Source organism: Cherax quadricarinatus, chromosome 31 (genome assembly GCF_038502225.1).
Source record: "Cherax quadricarinatus isolate ZL_2023a chromosome 31, ASM3850222v1, whole genome shotgun sequence".
NCBI classification, from domain to species: domain Eukaryota; kingdom Metazoa; phylum Arthropoda; class Malacostraca; order Decapoda; family Parastacidae; genus Cherax; species Cherax quadricarinatus.
In genome coordinates this window covers 30,367,899-30,391,883 of record NC_091322.1, presented here as the reverse complement: position 1 = coordinate 30,391,883, position 23,985 = coordinate 30,367,899, and the positions used below count along the sequence as shown (strand labels likewise).

The 23,985-nt window shown below is 37.4% G+C and overlaps 1 protein-coding gene across 9 annotated transcripts in view; it reads left to right on the top strand.

Moving 5' to 3' along the window:
• LOC128703476 (uncharacterized) overlaps positions 1-23,985 on the top strand; it is a 171,388-nt gene that overhangs the window by 22,856 nt on the left and 124,547 nt on the right. For all 9 annotated transcript variants that reach the window (XM_070090315.1, XM_053798171.2, XM_053798169.2 and 6 more), the window contains exons 2-4: positions 712-1,220; positions 9,514-9,743; positions 11,499-12,152. In XM_070090315.1, the coding sequence (XP_069946416.1) occupies positions 712-1,220; positions 9,514-9,743; positions 11,499-12,152 (1,393 nt within the window). The remainder of the gene's footprint in view (positions 1-711; positions 1,221-9,513; positions 9,744-11,498; positions 12,153-23,985) is intronic.

The following is a 23,985-nucleotide window of genomic DNA, read 5'->3' as shown; positions in this document are numbered from 1 at the left end:
GTTTAAACAGCAGTGTACTGTACATTGTAATAAACAGAATAGAAGAAATCAGCTCTAATGTACATTATTTAGGTATGCATACTGGTCAGAGAGCCCTTCGTAAGTCTGAGTCGTCGTTAGACGAGTACATCACTAAGTGAGGAGAGGCTGTATTGTGTAACAAACACAGAGTCAACCTATTCTCCAATTAGAGAAAGCAATTTCCTCTGAATTGTTGTATGAAAGCAGTACAGTATATATTTGCAGTTAATTGATGCTTAGGTAACATTTATGAAGTTATTCAATGAAGCTGGTTAGCTGGAAATACAGTGCCTGCAGTTCAGAGGGCCATCTGAACTATGATGTTGGCACACTTATGGCAATATAAGAAATGAATTAATAATAGTGAATGTGTTTTCCTTTTTTTTGGGTCACTAACTTGATGGGAGATGACTGGAGTGTCAAAAAGTTTGTAGTTTATTGCAGTTTAGGTAAAGTAAAGGTTTAGGTAAAGGTAAAGTACTGTAGTGAGGAGTAACTTGATTATTAAATTCTTGGATGAAAGGACACAATTGCATACATTGAAGGACATATTTATTGGATATGTTTCAGTCCTATGACCAAGTCCCAGGACTGAAACATGTCAGTATATCTTCTACATCCATTTGTTAAATTCATATAAATGAATGTTCTCATATGTTCACTTAGTACCTTTTATTGTTTTATTTTCAGAATAATGCCAGTCCAGAAGAGAGTATTGCCCCTTAGCAATTTATGTATTCAGATAATAACACAACTACTCATTGAAATAATATCAATGCACCACCATGAATCTAATAGCAAGACAGAAATTTCTAAAGACACTCAAGAGCAACAAGATAGCAGCCACGAAGGACACCAGCATCCTGAAAACATTAAAGCAGAGGACAATCATATAGAAATCTCTGAGCAAGAAGCAGCACCATTTTTTCCTAACCAGCAGAACAGTGAAGAAGGGAAGATGTATGACAATGGACAGCAAAATATTGAACAAGCAGAAACATGTAGTAGTATCCCCAAAAACTCTGAACAAAAAATAATGCTTAGCCAAATCATCACTAACGAGGACACACACGATCAGTTCAGAGAGTCAGAGACTGGTCTTGACCAGTCTCTGACTGGGTCATTCAGTAGTATAAGAAGTACCTTGGAGGAGAAAAATGCAGCCCAAATAATTGAAAAGGAAATTAAAAAAGAAAACAGTGAGTACATTATATGAAATTGATGGCAGTGTTCTCTATATTTTCACTAAAACCTATTGTAAAATTTTATTCATAAGAGTTCTGTTAAATTCTTAAAGCACCCTTGATGCTGGGGCATTGTACTGTGATAGCAGGGTATGAGCAGTCTGACTACTTGATTAAAAACCCACTAAGCCATTTTTGTCACAGTTTGCTGTAATATATAGCCTGTCACTTGTATCAAATTATGGATATGAATTTGTCTGCAAAAAATACTCCAAGAATTTTTTGATTAGCCTAAATTGCTTTCAACAAATTGGCCGCATCCCCTGAGGCAGGATTTACAGTACATATTTATTATATGATAATAAATTAGCCAAGATAGCTATAAATTGGTAATGATAGAAGTAATTAGTACAGATAAAGGATTACTCCTACCATCCATGTCTTTTGGTTCAAAGTAGAATGACATGGAGAGTGTATAAATCTGTAGAGGAAGGAAGGCAGGGTAGGGGTCATCCTCAAAAAGGTTGGAGGGAGGGGGTAAAGGAGGTTTTGTAGGCGAGGGGCTTGGACTTCCAGCAAGTGTGCATGAGCGTGTTAGATAGGAGTGAATGGAGATGAATGGTATTTGGGACCTGACGAGCTGTTGGAGTGTGAGCAGGGTAATGTTTAGTGAAGGAATTCAAGGAAACCGGTTATTTTTACATAGCCGGACTTGAGTCCTGGAAACAGGAAGTACAATGCCTGCACTTTAACCCCTTGACTGTCGCAACCCCAAATCCTGAGGTGTCTTCTGGTGTCGCAAAAATCCTCCCTCCCCTCCCCCCTCCCCCTCCCCCCCCCCTCTCCCCTCCCCCCCCTCCCCTCCCCCCCCCCCTCCCCCTCCCCCTCCCCCCCCCCCTCCCCTCCCCTCCCCCCTCCCCCCGAAAAAAAAATTATTATTTTTTCTTATGAAATGATAGACAATCTTTTCCCGATTGTAGTGATACCAAAAGAACAAAATTTGATGGAAAACTGACAGAATTACGCTCTCGAAAGTTAGCGACCTCGGCAATATTTGCAAATCGGCGATTTCGCCCACTTTGAGCCCTATTTTCGGCTAATTCCATTGTTCCAGTCGATCAGATTCATAGCTATTTCTTTAGAACTCCATTTTTTCTATCAGTTGAGTACAAGAAACTGCCATTTACCAATTCCAACTACCCAATAATGTGGTCAGAAATTTACAATTTGGCCAGTTCCACGAAAATTAAAAAATGACAATTTCAAAATAGGGTCCAGAATGAACAGTACAGACATTTTCTTTGTTCATCAGTCATGTCTCCAGGCCCCTCTGATATTACTCTTGCTTTTTATTTTGAATTTTTATTCCAACAAAAAATAGAAGATTTACTATTATGCAGACTACTGCAATATTGTAATAATTGTATAAATAATGTCAACCCATTCATGACTGCATATTAGAATGGCTACTTGGACATTTATTGGAAAATGACATCATTTGTTTACTTTTAAACATCGGCAAGAATCAAACATTTCCCCTACTTTGAGCTCCGTTTCAAGGTTCTTTTCATAGTAATACCAATCAAAATCAAATGAGACCAAGAAAATGAGAATACAACCATAAATACTATACGAAAATAAACCACAAAGTCGGCATTTTAATTAAAAAAAATGGTCGGAGTTTTTTTTCTCTCATTATGCACTGCGTGCTGCAGGATTTTTTTTTTATATGGTGCACACTGACCACACAGACCCATTCTCTCACATGTGGGCCTACCAGCTTTCTCCTGCTTGAAGCCGCTAGAATTTATGAGTATATATACGTCAAAAACGGTGGCTCGTAAGACGTATATATATATATGACCAAAACAGTCAAAGGGTTAAAGGAGGGGTTTGGGATATTGACAGTTTGGAGGGATATGTTGTGTATCTTTATACATATATGCTTCTAAACTGTTGTATTCTGAGCACCTCTGCAAAAACAGTGATTATGTGTGAGTGAGTTGAAAGTGTTGAATGATGATGAAAGTATTTTCTTTTTGGGGAGTTTCTTTCTTTTTGGGTCACCCTGCTTAGGTGGGAGACGGCCGATTTGTTAAAAAAAAAAAAACTGAAAATTCTTAACGTTCATAGTATAATAACATTCATATAATACTGTGCATGCTGTATGTTCCTCGGATGATTTGTATCATATGTACACTCTTTATGAGAGAAATTTATTGTTTTTTATAAATAAATTTCTGTACAGCTGTTTATATATTCTTTCTCAAACTGACATTATTAATATCAGTTTCATCACCAATTTGTGGCTGGGTATTTTTCTGACTCTTTGGAAATAAGCTGGAAAAGGTTTGCTTTTCAAGTGGTACAGTAGGGCCCCAGTTTACGGCATTCCACTAATATGGACATTTCTAATTATGACCAAAACTTGCTGTAACAGCTCCCCCACCTGACTCTTTAATATGGTCACCACATGCCACCTGGTTTGTTTACATTCTTCATGAGCCCATCTCTCCATTGTGTCTGGAAACTTTCCAAAATTTCAAGTGCTTTAAAATTATTTTATGTTTTATAAATACAGTGGACCCTCGCCTAATGATATTAATCCGTTCCTGAGAGCTCATCGTTAGCCGAAATTATCGAATTAATTTTCCCCATAAGAAATAATGGAAATCAAATTAATCCGTTCCTGACACCCCAAAGTATGAAAAAAAAAGTTACCACATGAAATACACATTTTTATGCTCCCAAAAAAGAAGACATGCACAATTACTATACTAAATAAGGAATACATGACACTTACCTTTATTGAAGATCTGGTGGTGATTGATGGGATGGGAGGAGGGGAGATGATGGAAGTTGTTATTGTTTGGAAGGGGAATCCCCTTCCATGAGGACTTGGGGTAGCAAGTCCTTTTCTGGGGTTACTTCCCTTCTTCTTTTAATGCCACTAGGACCAGCTTGAGTCACTGGACCTCTGTCACACAACAAATCTGTCCATAGAGCTCTGTACCTAACGTTCCTTTAAGATTTGCCTAAAATGAGCCACAACGTTGTCATTGTAATAGTCACAAGCACGGCTTGCAATAGCTGTGTTAGGGTGATTTTCATCCATAAAGGTTTGCAGTTCAATCCACTTTGCACACATTTCCTTAATCTCTTTTTTCAATTCCATACTAATTCTTGCCCTTTTTACCACAGGGTTAGCACTAGAAGCTTTCTTGGGGTCCATGGTGACTTATTTTGCAGTTACAAGCACTAAAAACACTGGGGTAATGTGAAATGTACCGAATGCATGCGTAGATGCGACTGCATTGGCTGGCTTGTAAACACTGGCACCCATGGGGCAGCGTGGACAGGTCCTGGACAAATCACGTTGGGCGAGTTTTTTATCGTTAGGTGGGGCAAAATTTTTACGCTCAAACACTTCATCAGGCGGATTTAACGTTATGCGATGCGTTCATTAGGCGAGGGTCCACTGTACTTTGATAATTATACTTATGTGTACCAGTACCTAAATAAACTTGCTTACTGGACTGGCCTGCAGGCACACATTAAAATCACTAAGAGTGTCTTATTTGTCTTGAAGACATCATATTAATAATGATAATAATAATACACAATAATAATCATACTTAGGAACATTAAATGCTCCTCCCTTAAGTGAATGTAACTGACCTGACTAGGTCAAGGCATTGGCTTAAGCCAGTGGGAGAATTGGACCTGCCTCGCATGGGCCAGTAGGCCTGCTGCAGTGTTCCTTCTTTCTTATGTTCTTATATTACATTAACCCGTAAACGGTCCAAACGTATATATACGTTTTTACCGCTAGTGCCCCAAACGTGTATATACGTTTTATGTGTCCTACATTTAACATTGCCACGATAAGCCTGAGTCGCCTAGACATGTGAGAATGGGTGTGAGCACTCACTGTGCACCATATTAAAATAATTGGGGATGCCTGGGTACCATATGCTCTTTTCTCCTATTAAAAAACAACAATGTTTTTTTTTTTTCTCAAAAAAGTTGGGGCAGTATGGTAGTGAACGTATATATACGTTTGGACCGTTTATGGGTTAATACAGTGGTCCCTCGCTTTTTGTAGTTCTCGGCAATCGTAAATTTCGCCAATCATAGGGGTATTTTCATATAAACATGGACTCGCTTTTCATAGGTTGACTCGCGAATAGTAGTTCGTCCGGGACGCGTACGCACGGTGTGAGCCGGGGCGGCCTCCCTCCCCAGCCAGTCTGGCATTGTTTACCAGTGAGTGAAGGTCCCCTCAAGTGCTCCTATGAAATATTTCATAATATTTCACTCATTTTAGTGCTTGCAAGTACTAAATAAGCTACCATGGCTCCAAAGAAAGCTCCTAGTGCCAAGCCTGTGGTAAAGAAGGTGAGAAATACGTACAGTGACAAAGTCTTGGGCCATTTTAGGGAAGTGTTAAAGAGACGCCAGAAACAGAGCTCTCTCCACAGTTACTTTGCGAGACAGGACTAGAGTGACTCTCAAGGTGGTCCTAGTGGCATTAAGAAACAGAGAAGAGAAGCAACCCCAGAGAAGCAATTTATTTATTTATTTATTTATTTATTTAGTAATTTTAGCATACATACAGAGGTACAAAAAAATACAGGTAAGAGCAGCATGCCAAAGCCACTTATATGCATAGCATTATGGGCTGGCTTAAAATTAACTTAAGATTAACTAAGCAATGATGAAATCAGTGATAAAACATTATTGTAAACAGATAACTATAAAGCACAAATGAGTATTACAAAGACAGGTCATATGGTTGCATGCATTGCTGTACATTCAGTCGAATGGAGTATTCTGTTAGGTTTTACCTGGAGTTTACCTGGAGAGAGTTCCGGGGGTCAACGCCCCCGCGGCCCGGTCTGTAACCAGGCCTCCTGTCACAGTGTATTTAAAAAAATAACAAAGTTAGATTGGGTCCTAGGTTTAACATTTGTGTGATATAATTGTGAGTAACATATAGGATATACAATTTATAAGGTTCAGTTATTCAGTATTTATTTGGTTTTGAGTGAGTAAGTGATCTTTGAGAAGAGACTTGTATTTATAAACAGGTAGTGTTTCTTTTATATTTACAGGTAATGAATTCCAGATTTTAAGGCCTTTTATGTGCATTGAGTTTTTGCATAGCGTGAGATGGACACGAGGAACATCAAAGAGTGTTCTGTGCCTTGTGTTATGGTTATGTGTTCTGTTGAGGTTGGCAAGGAGATGTTTGAGGGGAGGGTTAATATCAGAGTTAAGTGTTCTATGTATGTAATAGGTGCAGTAATAAGTATGGATGTTTTGTATGGTGAGTAGGTTGAGTGTTTTGAATATTGGTGGAGTGTGCTGCCTGTAGTGAGAATTTGTTATCATTCTAACTGCAGCCTTTTGTTGGGTAATTAGTAGTCTGAGATGGTTAATTGTTGTTGAGCCCCATGCACAAATTCCATAGGTGAGATAGGGGTAAATAAGAGAGTGATAAAGGGCCGTGAGGGCTGACTGTGGAACATAGTACCGTATCTTCGATAGTATGCCTACAGTCTTGGAAATTTTCTTAGAAATTTGTTTATATGTGTATGAAATTTGAGTCTATTATCAAGGTGGATTCCTAAGAATTTTCCCTCTGTTAGCTTTGTGATAGGTGATCTGTTTATCGTTATGTTAAGAGGGACATCTGTAGCTCTGTTACCAAACTGAATGAAGTAGGTTTTGTCAATGTTTAGTGTAAGTTTGTTAGTCCTCATCCAGGTAGATATTTTCTGTAATTCGGTGTTTACAGTATTGGCTAGCGTGACTGGGCTCGGGTGAGAGAAGACGTATGTAGTGTCATCTGCAAAAAGTGTGGGTTTGAGTAATTGCGAAGCATTTGGTAGGTCATTTATGTATAGGAGAAAGAGAAGAGGGCCAAGGACACTTCCCTGTGGGACACCAACTGTAATTGGTTGTGCGGAAGAGCTTGCCCCATTTGCGTACACATATTGGCTTCTGTTGCTGAGGTATGACTTGAGGTAGTTGAGGGAGTGCCCTCTAATACCATAGTGTGACAATTTTACGTGGAGCAAGTCATGGTCAACTGTATCAAAAGCTTTACGTAAGTCAATGAAGATCCCCAGTGGGACTTCTTTTTTCTCTATTGCAGTGTATATATGTTCTAGCATGTGTATAATAGCATCATTAGTATTTTTATTAGGCCTGAATCCAAATTGGCAGGGGTTGAGAATGTTATGGGAGATGAGGTGGGAGTAGATTCGTTTATGAATTAATTTTTCGAAGATTTTTGAGAGAGGGTGTAAATTGGATATTGGCCTATAGTTATTCAACTCAGTTTGGTCTCCTCCTTTATGGATCGGGGTAACCCTTGCTATTTTGAGAGCTGTAGGGAAGGTGGAGGATTCAATGGATTTGTTAAAGAGTGTTGCAATGATTGGTGATAGTACTTGTGACACTTTTTTGTATATAAAGGGTGGTAAGGTATTTAAATCTCCTGCCTTGTTTTTTAGTGCGTTGATAATAAGGGAGACTTCGTATGGGTTAGTCGGAGCTAGGAACAGTGTGTTCGGGTAGTTGCCAGTGAGGTAGTCATTTGGTGGGGTATCTGAGCTTGGGATTTTATTGGCAAGGTTTTGTCCTATAGTGGAGAAGAAATCATTGAGTCTGTTTGCTGTTTCTGTTGGTGGGAGTTGGGGTTCATCTGATTTTGCTAATTTTATTTCACTATTTCGTGATATCTTTTTTGTTCCCAGAATTTCTGATAGGGTCTTCCAGGTCTTTTTTATATCACCTCGTAAGTTGGATAATCTGTTCTCATAATACAGTTTTTTTGCCCTTCTTATCAGGCTGGTTAGGATTGACGAGTAACGTTTTGTTTGGTCTCTGGTTATGTGACCCATTCTGTACTGTTTTTCATATCGGTGTTTTGTATTTATGGATTTGAGAATGCTGGGTGTTAGCCAGGGACTGTTCAGTCTCTTAGCTGTCATCTGTTTAGTTTTTTAGGGCAGTGCTTGTTATAGAGGTATTGGGTCTTTTTTAGAAAATTATTAAAACATTCGTCAATATCTGTATAGATTTCTAACTCAGTGTGCCAGTCAATGTTTGTTACTGCTGTTGTGAAGTTATTAATGGCTGCCTCATTGTGAAGTCTGAAGGTGACTTTCGTAGTGTCTTGGGGTATTTTACCAAGAGTTGTTATGAGGAAAGTAGGGTAATGGTCTGTGGTATTATCTGTAATTATGCCTGATTTTAAAGGGAATATGGTGTTGGTCCAGATGTGGTCAAGTAGGGAAACACTAGTCTCCGTAATTCTTGTAGGTTTTGTTACTGTTGGTAGCAACATGCAGTTACTCATTGTGTTTGTGAATTCAGTAACGTGTGGGTCCTGGTCTTGCAGGAGATTTATATTGAAGTCACCTGAGAGTAGTAAGTGATCTTTGTTCATGTGTGCATCAGTTATCATACTTCCTAGGTTTTGACTAAATTGGCTAATGTTTGATTGTGGAACTCTGTAGATGTTTATCACTGTGAGAGGTTTTTGTAGGTATTTGGATTTGAATTTAGCTATTATATATTCCCCATGTTCATCCCTTGTGCAAGTATTAGTGATACAATTGGTACCTGAGGTGTTGCTGGAAGGGGATTCCCCTTCCAAACTGTAAACAATCCAATCTCTCTCCTCCTCCAGTCTCCCATACACTAAGAAAAATCTCCAATAAAGGTAAGTGTTATGCTGTTAATGTTCTATTCATCATTTCCCATTGTATTGGTTATGTACTACATGTATATTTCATGTAAATTTTTTTTTTGTGTTTTAATACTTCTGGGTGTCAGGAACGGATTAATTGTATTTACATTATTTCTTATGGGGAAAATTGATATGCAAATCGTAAATTTCGTTTATAGTAGCTCCTCCAGGAACGGATTAATTACGAAAAACGAGGGACCACTGTATAAGCATTTTCATTTATCCATCGATGATTAATATATAATAAACATGCTACTAACATATTAACATGATAAATAGACCCACGGTTCATATATGCTATGGAGAGGATTATTAGTTTGTTTTTGGTGTTTTCTTTTTTAACCCTAGAAGTTGAGATTTTAAAAAAGAAATATCTGTAGAATCATTAAGTATTTGAATAGTACTTTTGCTTGGAGTTATTACTAATCTTTTTGAGGGTTGTAGAGTACTGATTTCTTAGTAATCCCTTACAGGTTTAATGCTTCCCCATGATCATAGGTTTTTGTAAAATGCAGTGGTATGTTTCTAGGTATTTTTTTTTTTCAGAGTTGGAGGTTATAAGAGAAGAGCTAAGTCAACTGCTGACTTCACATTCTCATGTTACTCTCCATGATCATCTCTTTGAGTCATTCACAGTTCGTTTAGATCCCCTGTACATGCATAATAAGAAAGTACGCCCAGCCATTCAGTGCATTTTGGTACATTTCATCAATTCAACTCTGAGATATCTGGATTTTGGAAAAGCAAAGATGTTTTCAGAAGCTAGTATGTGCAAGGTTAGTTTTTCATTTGTTTTACTGAAGCAGTTAATTGTCTATTATGTGTACTTAGTTGTGATTACATGATTTGTCAGTATGTAATTACATTAAAAGAACTGTGCTCGTGGTATCATTTTTCTAATATTGAGTTCTAGATCATTCTGCCTGAAATGCCTCAGCATGATAGTGGCTTTCTTTGTACCAATCAGATTATGAAATGTAAACACACATGCAGCCTTTGCAAAGAAATAAACTTTTGATTTTGATTTGATTTGATTCTAGCAGTCTATCATTTTATTTGTGAAGAAATGTTTTCCAGCATCATTCTGACATCAACTTTTTCTCAACTTACAATCATTGTCTCTTGTTCTTTCTGTTCATGGTACTAAGCAACCTTTATCAATTTACTTATATCCATTTATGATCTTATATGAGTGTACATATCATGTTTCCTCTTGCTTCTCTCATCAACCAACAAGGGCATTTTCATTGCTTTTCATTATTCCTCATAACTCATATTTTTTAGCTCTGGGAATCTTTTGTAGTATGCCTTTGGTTAATTTCTATGTATTTTTTTTTTCTGGTTCACCACTACTGCTATATAATCCACATTGTATAACATTTGTTATATTTTTCTAATTCCGTCCAAGTCAAAGCCAAATTATATTTCTAAAAATTACAACACTGTATATATCAAAACTGTTTTGAAGTTTGCAAGTGTAGCATAAAAGCCACTCATTATGACATTTATGTGAGCTTGTGGTGACAGCTTCTAACCCTTTGCTCAATTGCTAGCGCACTCAGTTCACACATTGAGGCCCGTGGTTTGATCCTCGGTACAGGTGGAAACATTAGGACTTGTTTGAAAATGAAAATGGAAATGAAATGAAAATGTTTATTTCCTTGCAAAGCTTACAATATGTGGTTTACATATTACAAAATATTAATTACAAAGAAACCCACTAGTATGCCTAAGCATTTCAGGCAGACTAATCCTAATTCTTGCCAACTACAGTGGTGCTCTGAGTTTCGAACTGCTCCCAACTCGACCAATTATGTAAGTGTATTTTTGGGGGGTCTGAAACAGACTAATTTACATTATTCCTTATGGGAACAAATTCATTCGGTAATGGCACTTGAACAGCCTTCTGGAATGAAAAAAGTTCGAAACTCAGGGTACCACTGTATTACAATTTAGCACAATTTAAAATAATATAATGGAAACGGTTATAAGTTTGAAGTAATGATTAAATAATTGAGCAATCATAAATTATTTAGGAATTTTTTTGAGTAACTTGTAGGTGTTATGTATATTGTTTGTCTGGTTAATTTTGGGTGATAAGGTGATTTCTAAGTAGGGCCTTAAATTGATTAGCAGGCAGGGGTCCTTTAGTGTGTTCTGGCAATGAATTCCACATCTTCAGGCCTTTTATATGCATAGCATTTTTGCATAGGGAGAGATGGACATGAGGGATATTGATGAGTGATTTGTGCTTTGTGTTATGCCTGTGTGTTCTGTTGTAGTTATCAAGGAGTAGTTTGAGAGGAGGGTTAATATTTGAGTATAATATTCTGTGTGTAGTAGACACAGTAATAAGTGTGGATGTTTTGTATATTAAGCAAGTTAAGACTCTTAAAAAGCGGTGGAGTGTGCTGTCTAGTGCAGGAGTTGGTAATCAATTGCACTGCAGCTTTGTTGAAAGAAGATTTATATGTAGCAACAATATTTATATGTATACATTGATTTTTTAATGCCAGAATTATCATTTTCAGGTATTGTTTGAGCATTTGCACAATGCAACACGGCTAGATAAACTTGTCATTGGCAGATCCTGCTACTGGAGATCACAAATTTTTGAAATGCTAAGTGCCAAGTTGGTTTGTATGCCATATTTAACTATTTTGAAAATCCAGTATATAGGTACTCCTGAAATGATACATGATTTATCAAGTATTTGCCCCAAATTATGTGAGTTGTCACTTAAAGGTTCAGAAAAGATAACAGATCACCAGTGTGAGGAAATTGCTAAGTGTACTGGGCTCGTGTCCCTTGATATTTCTGGCACAAGAATTACTGGAAGAGGATGCTGGAAAATTTTAGACTCTATAAAGAATTTATCATGGCTACACCATTGTGCCTTTAATTGCAATTCAGATTCCATTGTATTTGAATCTAGAGCAGACCTATTTAACTGTATTAAGAAACAGTTACAGCATGGAGAAAATGCCTTACCACTTGTTGATCCCCAAGTGCTTAATGTTAGGGATGTCAGATTCAACTTGAAGAATTTTTGGCTCTTCAACCCATTCACTGAGGATTTACTTACTACAGTTCTTTGTCCATGTTTGGAGCATCTCCGTCTGGATTTTGTCTTCCAGGACTTAGGAGAGGAGCCAGATGTGTCAATACTCTCATCTCTTTCTAAGGTTACTCCCTTATTTAAGAATTTTGTGATTTTATTGTACATAAATTAACCCTTTCACTGTCCAGACACACAAAATTAATATTGTTCTCAGTGTCCACTTTAAAAAAAATTCTTCTAAAATAGTAGAGAATTTTTTTTCTGAAGGTAACAGCACCAAAAGTATGAATTTTGATGGAAAACTTACAGAATTACTCAGATGTAAAGTGCAATTTATGCATCGGTAATTTTACTGGCTTTGAGTCCTATTTTAAATTAAGCCTATTCCATTGCTCCATTTGATCAAATTCTTGGATATTTTGCTAGTGTGCCTTCCATTCTGTTAACTGAGCACAACAAATCTTCCATTCAACTATTTCAAATACTCTATAAAGTGCACAGAATTTGGTAATTTGGCCAATTTTACACAAAATTAAAACAATAACAAAAGTTCATAATAAACAATGTAGATATTCCTGGCACTGAAATATTTCATCTGTTTACTAATCATGTCACTAGGCCTCTCCTATCTTACACTTGCTTTCCATTTTGAATTCATGATCACAAAAAATAGAATATTTACTCTATTTCTTCAATAATAAAATATAACCAGGAATGGTCATGGTTTACAGTGTACCAATGATTTAGTCATACCTATTAAAAAACCATAAAACAGACTGAGGGCTGTAGGGAGGCCTTAACTGTCCTCAGTAAAATCTGCAAAAATTTAATATTTCCACTACTTTGAACCCAATTTCAAGCTACTTCTGGTCAGTAGTATGACTTCCATTCTGTCAAATGATACCAAGAAATCGCCAATAAAATCATAAAAATCATCCTAGAAAACACCTCATAGTCGCTATTTAAAACCAAATACTACATGGTCTGAGTTTTGTTTTCCCATCATACACTACATGAGGCAGGATTCTTTTTGTTGTGCACACTCACCACACGGACCTATTCTCTCATGTCTAGGCCAAAATTTACCACTCGCAGTTTATATGAGTGAGGTGAGCTCATGACAGAACTACATGAGGGACCCTGGCCTCAATGACATAGTTCTATGTGATGGCTACTGAAAGGGTTAATTCCAGTATAGTACTAAAATTAAGAATAAAACTGTGAATTTTTATTAAATTTAACAACTTTTTATTAATTTTAACAACATAGATACAGTAGACCATCAATTACCATGGTAATTGCATTCCTGAAAATGCAATATTAGACAAATCAGTGTTAAATTGAAGAACTTATGAGAAAATTAGGGTTATGTTCCTAGGATCCCCAAAAGAAAAGAGTCAAACAGTTTTTTTTTGAGTTCTCCAAATCTTACAAAAATAAAAATGATAATGTAATTGTTGTTCATTGTCCTGATGTACAGTGGTACCTTGACTTACGAGTTTAATTCGTTTCATGACCCAGCTCACAGCTCAATTTGCTCATATATCAAATAAATTTTCTTCAATGAAATTAATTGAAATGCCATTAATCCGTTCCAGGAGAATTCCTGGCTCTTGGGAGGCAGGAGAAAATACTTCAGTATAATGCTATTATCAACTCTATGGCTTATCTATCACAATTGATCTAATATGACATAAACATTATATAAATAAAATAAAAACATGATATATACTCTAGAATGAATAAAATATGTCATTATGTGACGAGTGGTGGCTGCCACTCCTGAGGTAAAAATAATTATCGCTCTGACCATATCTTCCCATTCTTGCCTGTCTGAGGTATTATTATAAGAGAAAATGGAGTGTTTGTGAGGCTTGCTGCACTAGATCACTAGTTTCATAAGGAAAACACAAAGCAAAAGAAGTTTTCTCGGAATTTTTTCTTTTTTCCCAAGTCAGGAGACTGGCCTACGTTTTGGGTGAATATCTCGGAAGTAAATCAATGTAAATGCCTCGTGCCTTCTCGCAGAGAAGGCACAAGGCATATGTTCCACTTAAGGCATATGTTCCACTTAACATAACACTAAATGGACCACCCATCACAAGACTCACAGAGGGAAAATTCCTAGGAATCCACCTAGACAGTAGCCTCAAATTCCAGACACATACCTGGAGTTTACCTGGAGAGAGTTCTGGGGGTCAATGCCCCCGCGGCCCAGTCTGTGACCAGGCCTCCTGGTATACAACAAATTTCCAAGAAAATCTCTAAGACAGTAGGCATACTATCAAAGATATGGTACTATGTTCCACAATCAGCTCTCCTTGCACTGTATCATTCACTCATCTACCCTTATCTCACATATAGAATTTGTGCATGGGGATCAACAACATCAAATCACCTAAGACCTCTAATAACCCAGCAAAAAGCTGCAATCAGAATGATAACAAATTCTCACTCACGACAGCATACTCCACTTCTATTCAAAAGTCTAAATTTGCTCACCATAAAGAACATTCACACTTATTCATGTGCCTACTACATACATAGAACAATACACGCAAACATAAACCCTCCACTCAAACTTCTCCTCACCAACCTTAACAGGATACATGACCATAACACAAGACACAGATCTCTTTTGATGTACCCCGTGTCCATATCACACTGTGTAAAAACTCTATGCACATAAAGGGCCCCAAAATCTGGAATTCATTACCAGAACATACTAAAGTAACCAGGCCTGAAAATCAATTTAAGACTCTTCTAAAAAACCACTTACTCGCCCAGGACTAAATAATCAACACTCAATATTTAACATAACCAATAAATCTCCCAATTACCTAAATCTTAAAACTTCAAGACAACATACAGTAAATTGATCATCTTGTTTGTTATACATTGTAATGTGACAAATTTGTACAACTATAATGCTTCAAAATCGAAATGTTCAAATTTCATTGTTTCAAATGCTCAATTGTACTTCATATTGTCCTAGGTAGTAGGTTGGTAGACAACAACCACCCAGGGAGGTACTACCGTCCTGCCAAGTGAGTGTAAAACGAAAGCCTGTAATTGTGTTACATGATGGTAGGATTGCTGGTGTCATTTTTTCTGTCTCATAAACATGAAAGATTTCAGGTACATCTTGCTACTTCTACTTACACTTAGGTCACACTACACATACATGTACAAGCATATACTATATACATACTCCTCTGGGTTTTCTTCTATTTTCTTGCTAGTTCTTGTTCTTGTTTATTTCCTCTTATCTCCATGGGGAAGTGGAACAGAATTCTTCCTCCGTAAGCCATGCGTGTCGTAAGAGGCGACTAAAATGCCGGGAGCAAGAGGCTAGTAACCCCTTCTCCTGTATATATTACTAAATTTAAAAAGAGAAACTTTCATTTTTCTTTTTGCGTCACCCTGCCTTGGTGGGATACAGCCGGTTTGTTGAAAAAAAAAAAAACTTCATATTGTAAATTGTTTATGGTAATTTTTACTGCTGAACCTTTCATTGCTTAGTTAATCTTAAGTTAATTTAAAGCGTGCCCATAATGCTCTGCATACAAGGGTCTTTTGGTATGTACACCCAACTACTATAATTCCTTGTACAACTATGTACCATGTCCAAATAAACTATATGAATATGAATGTATAGTTTTTACATATTTAGGTGGGGCTGGGATAGGCTAGGGAGATAAAGTGTTTTTTAACGATTGTTTTGAAAAGGCTGTCTGAGTCAGTGCTTCTGGAGATTTCTGGCAGAGTTCCAGATTTTGGGCCCTTTTATGTACATTGAATTTTTGAAGAGATTTAGCCAGACATGGGGAATTTCATAGAGATTTTCGTGCCTATGGGTCCTGTTACAACTATTAAGAAAGCACTTCAGGTCAGGATTGATCTTAGAATTTATTATTCTGTAAATGTAGGTTGCACAGCAGCATGAGTGACTGTTTTGTATAGTGAGTAGGTTTAGGTCTTTGAAGAGTAGGGGCATTGTTGTCTAGCAGTGAAATGTGTGATCATTCGCACTGCAGCTTTTTGTTGGATAATAATATTATTAGCTTTAGGTGATTAGCCATTGTGGATCCCCAGGCACAAATAGCATAGGTGAGGTAGGGGTAGGTGTGTTGGATATGGGTGTTGAATTTCAAGTTGCAGTCAAGGTGCAGACCCAGAAAATGTTGTTTTAGAGCCAGGAATGTCTGCATTGTTCATTCTGGACCCTATTTTAAAATTGGCATTTTTTAATTTGTGTGAAATTGACCAAATTGCCAATTTCTGACCACTTTATCAGGTAGTTGAAATCAGTAAATGGGCAGTTTCTCGTACTCAATCAATAGAACAAATGGAATTCTAAATAAATAGCTATGAGTTTGGTCGACTGGAACAATGGAATTAGCCGAAAATAGGGCTCAAAGTGGGCAAAATCGCCAATTCGTAAATATCGCCGAGGCCGCTTACTTCACGAGAATGTAATTCCGTAAGATTTCCATCAAATTTCGTACTTTTGGTGTCATTACCACCAGGAAAAGATTCTCTATCATTTCATAAGAATTTTTTTTTTTTCAACTATTTTGCGACACCAGGAGACACGAAGATTTGGGGTTGCAACAGTCAAAGGGTTAATGGTGAAATAAGTTAATGAATGATGTCTCCTCTTGAAGTTGAAATGAGATTTTACTGGTGTCTTAAGGCAATTTACATAAGTTGGCTATGTGGAAGGTAAGGTATTGGTCTGTAGTGTTGTCTGTAATTATCCCAGATTTTAGTGGGAGTATAGTAGTGGTCCAGATATGGTCAAGTAACTAGGCACTTGTCTCAGAGATTCTTGTTGGCTTAGTTTTAGAAGGTAGTAGCAAGCAGTTGTTCATAGTATGTATGAAGTTGTCTACTTGAGGGTCTGCTGTTTGGAAAAGGATGGAAATTGTACAAGACACATATATGGGGCACTGTGACAGGGTGGCAGGGAGGGAATCTAGGCCTGCCCTGCAAAGACAGTGGCCTGACCCACAGGCAGACTGCTCAGGAACCCACTAGACGGAGGAGAAAAATTCCGCAGTCCAGTTCACGGCAGTCCAATCCCCCCCCCATCCCCCCAAGAAATGGAACCATGTTAGTTGAATTTTATGAAGTGTTAGTCGAAAATATGCTGCAATTTTGCAACAGTGTAATTGAGAAAAGGTGGTAAAGGAACCCATGGTAATTGATGGTCTACTGTATAACATATATAAAAGTGTATTAATTCACTTCCTTGCTTTTATAACATTACTCTTGTATTTAACTTATCTTTAATAGTTTACTCACTCTTAGGTTACAGATAGTGATTGAAACTGACAGATACAGTGGAACTTCTACTTGCGAGTTTAATCCATTCCATAACCTTGCTCACAACTGGAATTGCTTGTTTGCAGAGTCAATTTTCCTCATTTAACTTAAGTGAAATGCAATTAATCTTTTCCAGTGGAATTCTGTACTTCAATAATTTCGCTAATATCAACTCTACAGCTTATTTATCTATCTCACTTCATCTAATGTGACATAATAAACAATATAAATAACATAGAAACCTGATATCTACTCTACAATGAATAAAATATGTAATTCATGTAGTGTTATGGGCAGTGTCTGCGGTGAACGAGAGTTTGTCTGGAGACAGGAGTTTACCTGGAGAGAGTCACAGGGGTCAACGCCCCCGCGGTTCGGTCTGTGACAAGGCCTCCTGGTGGATCAGAGCCTGATCAACCAGGCTGTTACTGCTGGCTGCACGCAATCCAACGTACGAGCCATAGCCCGGCTGGTCAGGTACCGACTTTAGGTGTTTGTCCAGTGCCTGCTTGAAGACACCCAGGGGTCTATTGGTAATCCCCCTTATGTATGCTGGGAGGCAGTTGAACAGTCTTGGGCCCCTGACACTTATTGTATTGTCTCTTAACGTGCTAGTGACACCCCTGCTTTTCATTGGGGGGATGTTGCATCGTCTGCCGAGTCTTTTGCTTTCATTGTGAGTGATTTTCGTGTGCAAGTTTGGTACTAGTCCCTATAGGATTTTCCAGGTGTATATAATCATGTATCTCTCCCGCCTGCATTCCAGGGAGTACAGGTTCAGGAACTTCAAGCGCTCCCAGTAATTGAGGTGTTTTATCTCTGTTATGCGCGCCGTGAAGGTTCTCTGTACATTTTCTAGGTCAGCAATTTCACCTGCCTTGAAAGGTGCTGTTAGTGTGCAGCAATATTCCAGCCTAGATAGAACAAGCGACCTGAAGAGTGTCATCATAGGCTTGGCATCCCTAGTTTTGAAGATTCTCATTATCCATCCTGTCATTTTTCTAGCAGATGCGATTGATACAATGTTATGGTCCTTGAAGGCGAAACAAAATACTTCTTGAACAATTTCACTAATATCATCTATACAGCTTATTTATCTATCACAGTTCATCTAATATGGCATAACAAACAATATAAATAACATAGAAACCTGATATATACTCTAGAATGAATAAAATGTCATTATATATGTGGCGGCGGCGGCCAACAAGAGTTTGTCTGGAAACAGGACAAAATACTCCTTGGATATTTTACTATCATCAACTCTACGGCTTATTTATCTATCACAGTTCATCTAATATGAAATAATAAATAATATAAATAACACAGAAACCTGATATATACTATAGAATGAATAAAATGTCATTATGTAACAGGTGGAGGCGGCCACAACTGCCCCCTCTTTGTTGTGGGAAACACTGCCATCTAGTGACAGCATTTGGAGCCGTCCATTATTATAATTATTATTATGTAGCACATTATTATTATATATGTATTATTATTATTATACGTATTATATTATTATTATTATTACGTACAGTGGAACCTCAAAAATCGAACGTATCAAATATCGAATGTTTCGGAAATAAGACCATTTTTTCAGACAAACTGTGTCCCAATCATCGAACGCGCCTCTAATTTCGGACCGCCAGGTATGGGACCTGTCTGCTGGCCCGCTCTGTCCGCGTCCCCGCGCAGGCGCCATGAGCAGTCTAGCTTTGTTTATGCTTGAGTGAACACTAACCTGCGCTCTCATTCACACATTTTACGATTATTTTGTTGTGTTTAGTGCTTGTGGGACTGTGAAATAAGCTGCCATGGGCCCAAAGAAACTTGCTAGTGGTACCCCTGTGGTAAAGAAAGTGAGAAACACCATAGATGTGAAGAAGGAAATAATACAGAAGTATGAGATTGGAGTGAGACTTGTTGAGCTTGCCAGGATGTACAGAGGACTGTGGACAGTTATTTTGTGAGACAGAAACAGATGACTGTGGACAGTTATTTTGTGAGACAGAAACAGACGACTGTGGAGTTATTTTGTGAGACAGACGATTATGGACAGTTATTTTGTGAGACAGAAACAGACGACTGTGGACAGTTATTTTGTGAGACAAACAGACGACTGTGGATAGTTATTTTGTGAGACAGAAACAGACGACTGTAGACAGTTATTTTGTGAGACAAACAGACGACTGTGGATAGTTATTTTGTGAGACAGAAACAGAGGACTGTAGATAGTTATTTTGTGAGACTGGGGTCCAATGACTCAAGCTGGTCCTAGTGGCATTACAATACAGAGAAGGGAAGCAACCCCAGAGAGGGCTTTGATACCGGAAGTCCTCACAGAGGGGGATTCTCCTTCCAAACACTAACTCCAACTCCCTCTCTCCTCCCTATCTTCCAGATGCCATCACCAATCTTCAATAAAGGTAAGTAAAAATGTTATTTTATATTGCTATACATAATTAAAGACTATAGCATTTGTTGTGTGTATGTAAAACTGTAATTAATCTCTATAAAATGTATTTTTTTTGTGAATATTTTTGGGTTTCTGGAACAGATTAATTGTATTTCCATTATTTCTTATGGGAAATATTGCTTTGAATTTCAGACTTTTCGAATTTAGAACTAGCTCCTGAAACGGATTAAGTTCGATTTTTGAGGTTCCACTGTATTATTATTGTATTATATATTTGTTTAATAAATGTATGAAAGAGGGGAAGGTACCTAGGGATTGGCGGAGAGCATGTATAGTCCCTTTATATAAAGGGAAAGGGGACAAAAGAGATTGTAAAAATTATAGAGGAATGAGTTTACTGAGTATACCAGGAAAAGTATACGGTAGGGTTATAATTGAAAGAATTAGAGGTAAGACAGAATGTAGAATTGCGGACGAGCAAGGAGGCTTCAGAGTGGGTAGGGGATGTGTAGATCAAGTGTTTACATTGAAGCATATATGTGAACAGTATTTAGATAAAGGTAGGGAAGTTTTTATTGCATTTATGGATTTAGAAAAGGCATATGATAGAGTGGATAGAGGAGCAATGTGGCAGATGTTGCAAGTATATGGAATAGGTGGTAAGTTACTAAATGCTGTGAAGAGCTTTTATGAGGATAGTGAGGCTCAGGTTAGGGTGTGTAGAAGAGAGGGAGAATACTTCCCGGTAAAAGTAGGTCTTAGACAGGGATGTGTAATGTCACCATGGTTGTTTAATATATTTATAGATGGGGTTGTAAAAGAAGTAAATGCTAGGGTGTTCGGGAGAGGGGTGGGATTAAATTATGGGGAATCAAATTCAAAATGGGAATTGACACAGTTACTTTTTGCTGATGATACTGTGCTTATGGGAGATTCTAAAGAAAAATTGCAAAGGTTAGTGGATGAGTTTGAGAATGTGTGTAAAGGTAGAAAGTTGAAAGTGAACATAGAAAAGAGTAAGGTGATGAGGGTATCAAATGATTTAGATAAAGAAAAATTGGATATCAAATTGGGGAGGAGGAGTATGGAAGAAGTGAATGTTTTCAGATACTTGGGAGTTGACGTGTCGGCGGATGGATTTATGAAGGATGAGGTTAATCATAGAATTGATGAGGGAAAAAAGGTGAGTGGTGCGTTGAGGTATATGTGGAGTCAAAAAACGTTATCTATGGAGGCAAAGAAGGGAATGTATGAAAGTATAGTAGTACCAACACTCTTATATGGATGTGAAGCTTGGGTGGTAAATGCAGCAGCGAGGAGACGGTTGGAGGCAGTGGAGATGTCCTGTCTAAGGGCAATGTGTGGTGTAAATATTATGCAGAAAATTCGGAGTGTGGAAATTAGGAGAAGGTGTGGAGTTAATAAAAGCATTAGTCAGAGGGCAGAAGAGGGGTTGTTGAGGTGGTTTGGTCATTTAGAGAGAATGGATCAAAGTAGAATGACATGGAAAGCATATAAATCTATAGGGGAAGGAAAGAGGGGTAGGGGTCGTCCTCAAAAGGGTTGGAAAGAGGGGGTAAAGGAGGTTTTGTGGGTGAGGGGCTTGGACTTCCAGCAAGCGTGCATGAGCGTGTTAGATAGGAGTGAATGGAGACGAATGATACTTGGGACCTGACGATCTGTTGGAGTGTGAGCAGGGTAATATTTAGTGAAGGGATTCAGGGAAACCGGTTATTTTCATATAGTCGGACTTGAGTCCTGGAAATGGGAAGTACAATGCCTGCACTTTAAAGGAGGGGTTTGGGATATTGGCAGTTTGGAGGGATATGTTGTGTATCTCTATACGTATATGCTTCTAAACTGTTGTATTCTGAACACCTCTGCAAAAGCAGTGATAATGTGTGTGTGTGGTGAAAGTGTTGAATGATGATGAAAGTATTTTCTTTTTGGGGATTTTCTTTCTTTTTTTTGGGTCACCCTGCCTCGGTGGGAGACGACCGACTTGTTTAAAAAAAAAAAAAAAAAAAAAAATATTATTATTATACATATTATTATTATGCATATTATTATTATTATTATTATTATTATTATTATTATTATTATTATTATTATTATTATTATTATTATTATTACAATGTAAATAATTTGTAATTTTTATTCACACAAAAAATATAAGATTTACTGTTATGCCTTATTGCAATAATTGTATAAATAATGTCAACCCATTCATGACTGCATATTGGAATGGGCAATGACGTCATTTGTTTACTCTTGAACATAGCCAAAACAATCAAACATTTCTCCTACGTTGAGCTCAATTTCAAGGTACTTTTCATTGTGAAAGCAATCAAAATCATATTTATTTCTGTAATGTATCTTCCATTCTATCAAATGAGACCACAAAAACGAAAATACAGCCATAAAAACCATACAAAAATACCGCTAAGGGGTGGCTAATTGCTGAGAAGTGAACTCCAATATTTACGCTTAGATTTCTTTCATTTTTGGTGTACATTAACCCTTTCAGGGTCCCCAGGCCCTCTCCGAGACTTGTTCTCAGGGTCCCCAAATTTAAAAAAAAAAATTATTTTTTCTTATGAAAAGATAGAGAATCTTTTTCCGATCATAATGACACCAAAAGTATGAAATTTGATGGAAAACTTATGGAATTATGCTCTTGCGAAGTTAGCGGTCTCGACGATGTTTACGCATCGGCGATTTGAGTCCTATTTTCAGCCAATTCCATTGTACTAGTCAACAAAAATCATGACTATTTCACTAGAACTCCACTTTTTCTATCGAATGAGTACAAAAACCACCCATTTACCGATTTCAACTATCCAATAAAGTGGTCAGAATTTAGCAATTTTGCCAATTTCACACAAATTTCAAAAGATGCCAATTTCCAAATAGGGTCCAGAATAAACAAGAAAGACATTCCTGGCACTAAAATAACAAGTTCTTTGTTCGTTAGTCACATCCCCAGGCCCCTCTTATATTTCTTTGGCTTTCCACTTTGAATTTTTATTCTTACAAAAAATAGAAGATTTACTGTTATGCAGACTACTGCATTAGTGTAGAAATGGTATAAATAATATCAGCGCACTTTTGAAAGAATATAAGACTCACCAGTTGACGTGTCTTGGACACTTGGCATGATTTGTTTACTTTTGAACTTTGGTAAAAATCGAACATTTCTGCTACTTTGAGTGCAATTTCAAGGTACTTTTCATTGTAAAACCAGTCAAAATCATCTCAGTTTCTGTAATATGTCTTCCATTCTATAAAATGAGACCAGGAAAACTAGAATACAACAATAAATACCATATGAAAATACAGTGCAAAGTCGCTGTTTTAATCTAAAAACACGGTCAAAGTTTTTTTTCTCATTACGCACTGTGTGCTGCAGGATTTTTTTTTATACTGCGCACACTAATTACATAGACCCATTCTTTCATATGTAGACCTACCAGCTTTCTCTCACTAGATTTGAGGGCGCTAGAATTTAGGCGTACTAGTACGTCAAAAACTCTGGGGCGTAAGCCGTCCTAGTACGGCCGAAACCCTGAAAGAGTTAAGAAGCATCTTTCCATCATACATTGCCAATGTTTCAATAAGATAGTCCAACAAACAAATGAGATACAGTTCCTTAGATCAAGAGCTAGAGCCTCGCACCAGCGTCAAGGAACCTGCCTTGAGGTCTGCTCACTTATGGAAATTTTGTTCACGTATGAAAGCACAAAATCGACCCATCGATTGCTTGTATTTGGAAAAACTCGCACGTGGCTGCGCTCGGAAGTAGAGGTTCCGCTGTATGGTATTAGTACATTTTTAATGATGTTTTGTCAGTCCAGAAGATTGACAAAGTCCCCTGGTAAGTGAAATGTCTGTTTTAATAATTGTCCTAATACTGCATGTGTCTTATTAACTTTCGCTGAGACTTTTTCTGTTTTAAGCAGTTTTCTCTAACCTTTTTCATTTAATATATATATTTTTAACATCTTCCATTTAATAATTTTTCTCATTCATTTTAATTATTTTAAAGCTATATAATTTCTGAAGAGGCACTAGAAACACCTGCTAAAAACAGTCCATGTGCACCTTTGTCTATTCCATGAATAAGAGGTAATACCCTAAGTCTCATTCAGTCTTATGTAAAAGATACCAATACATGTATGTATACAGTATAACCGTTAGTTATACTTCCTTG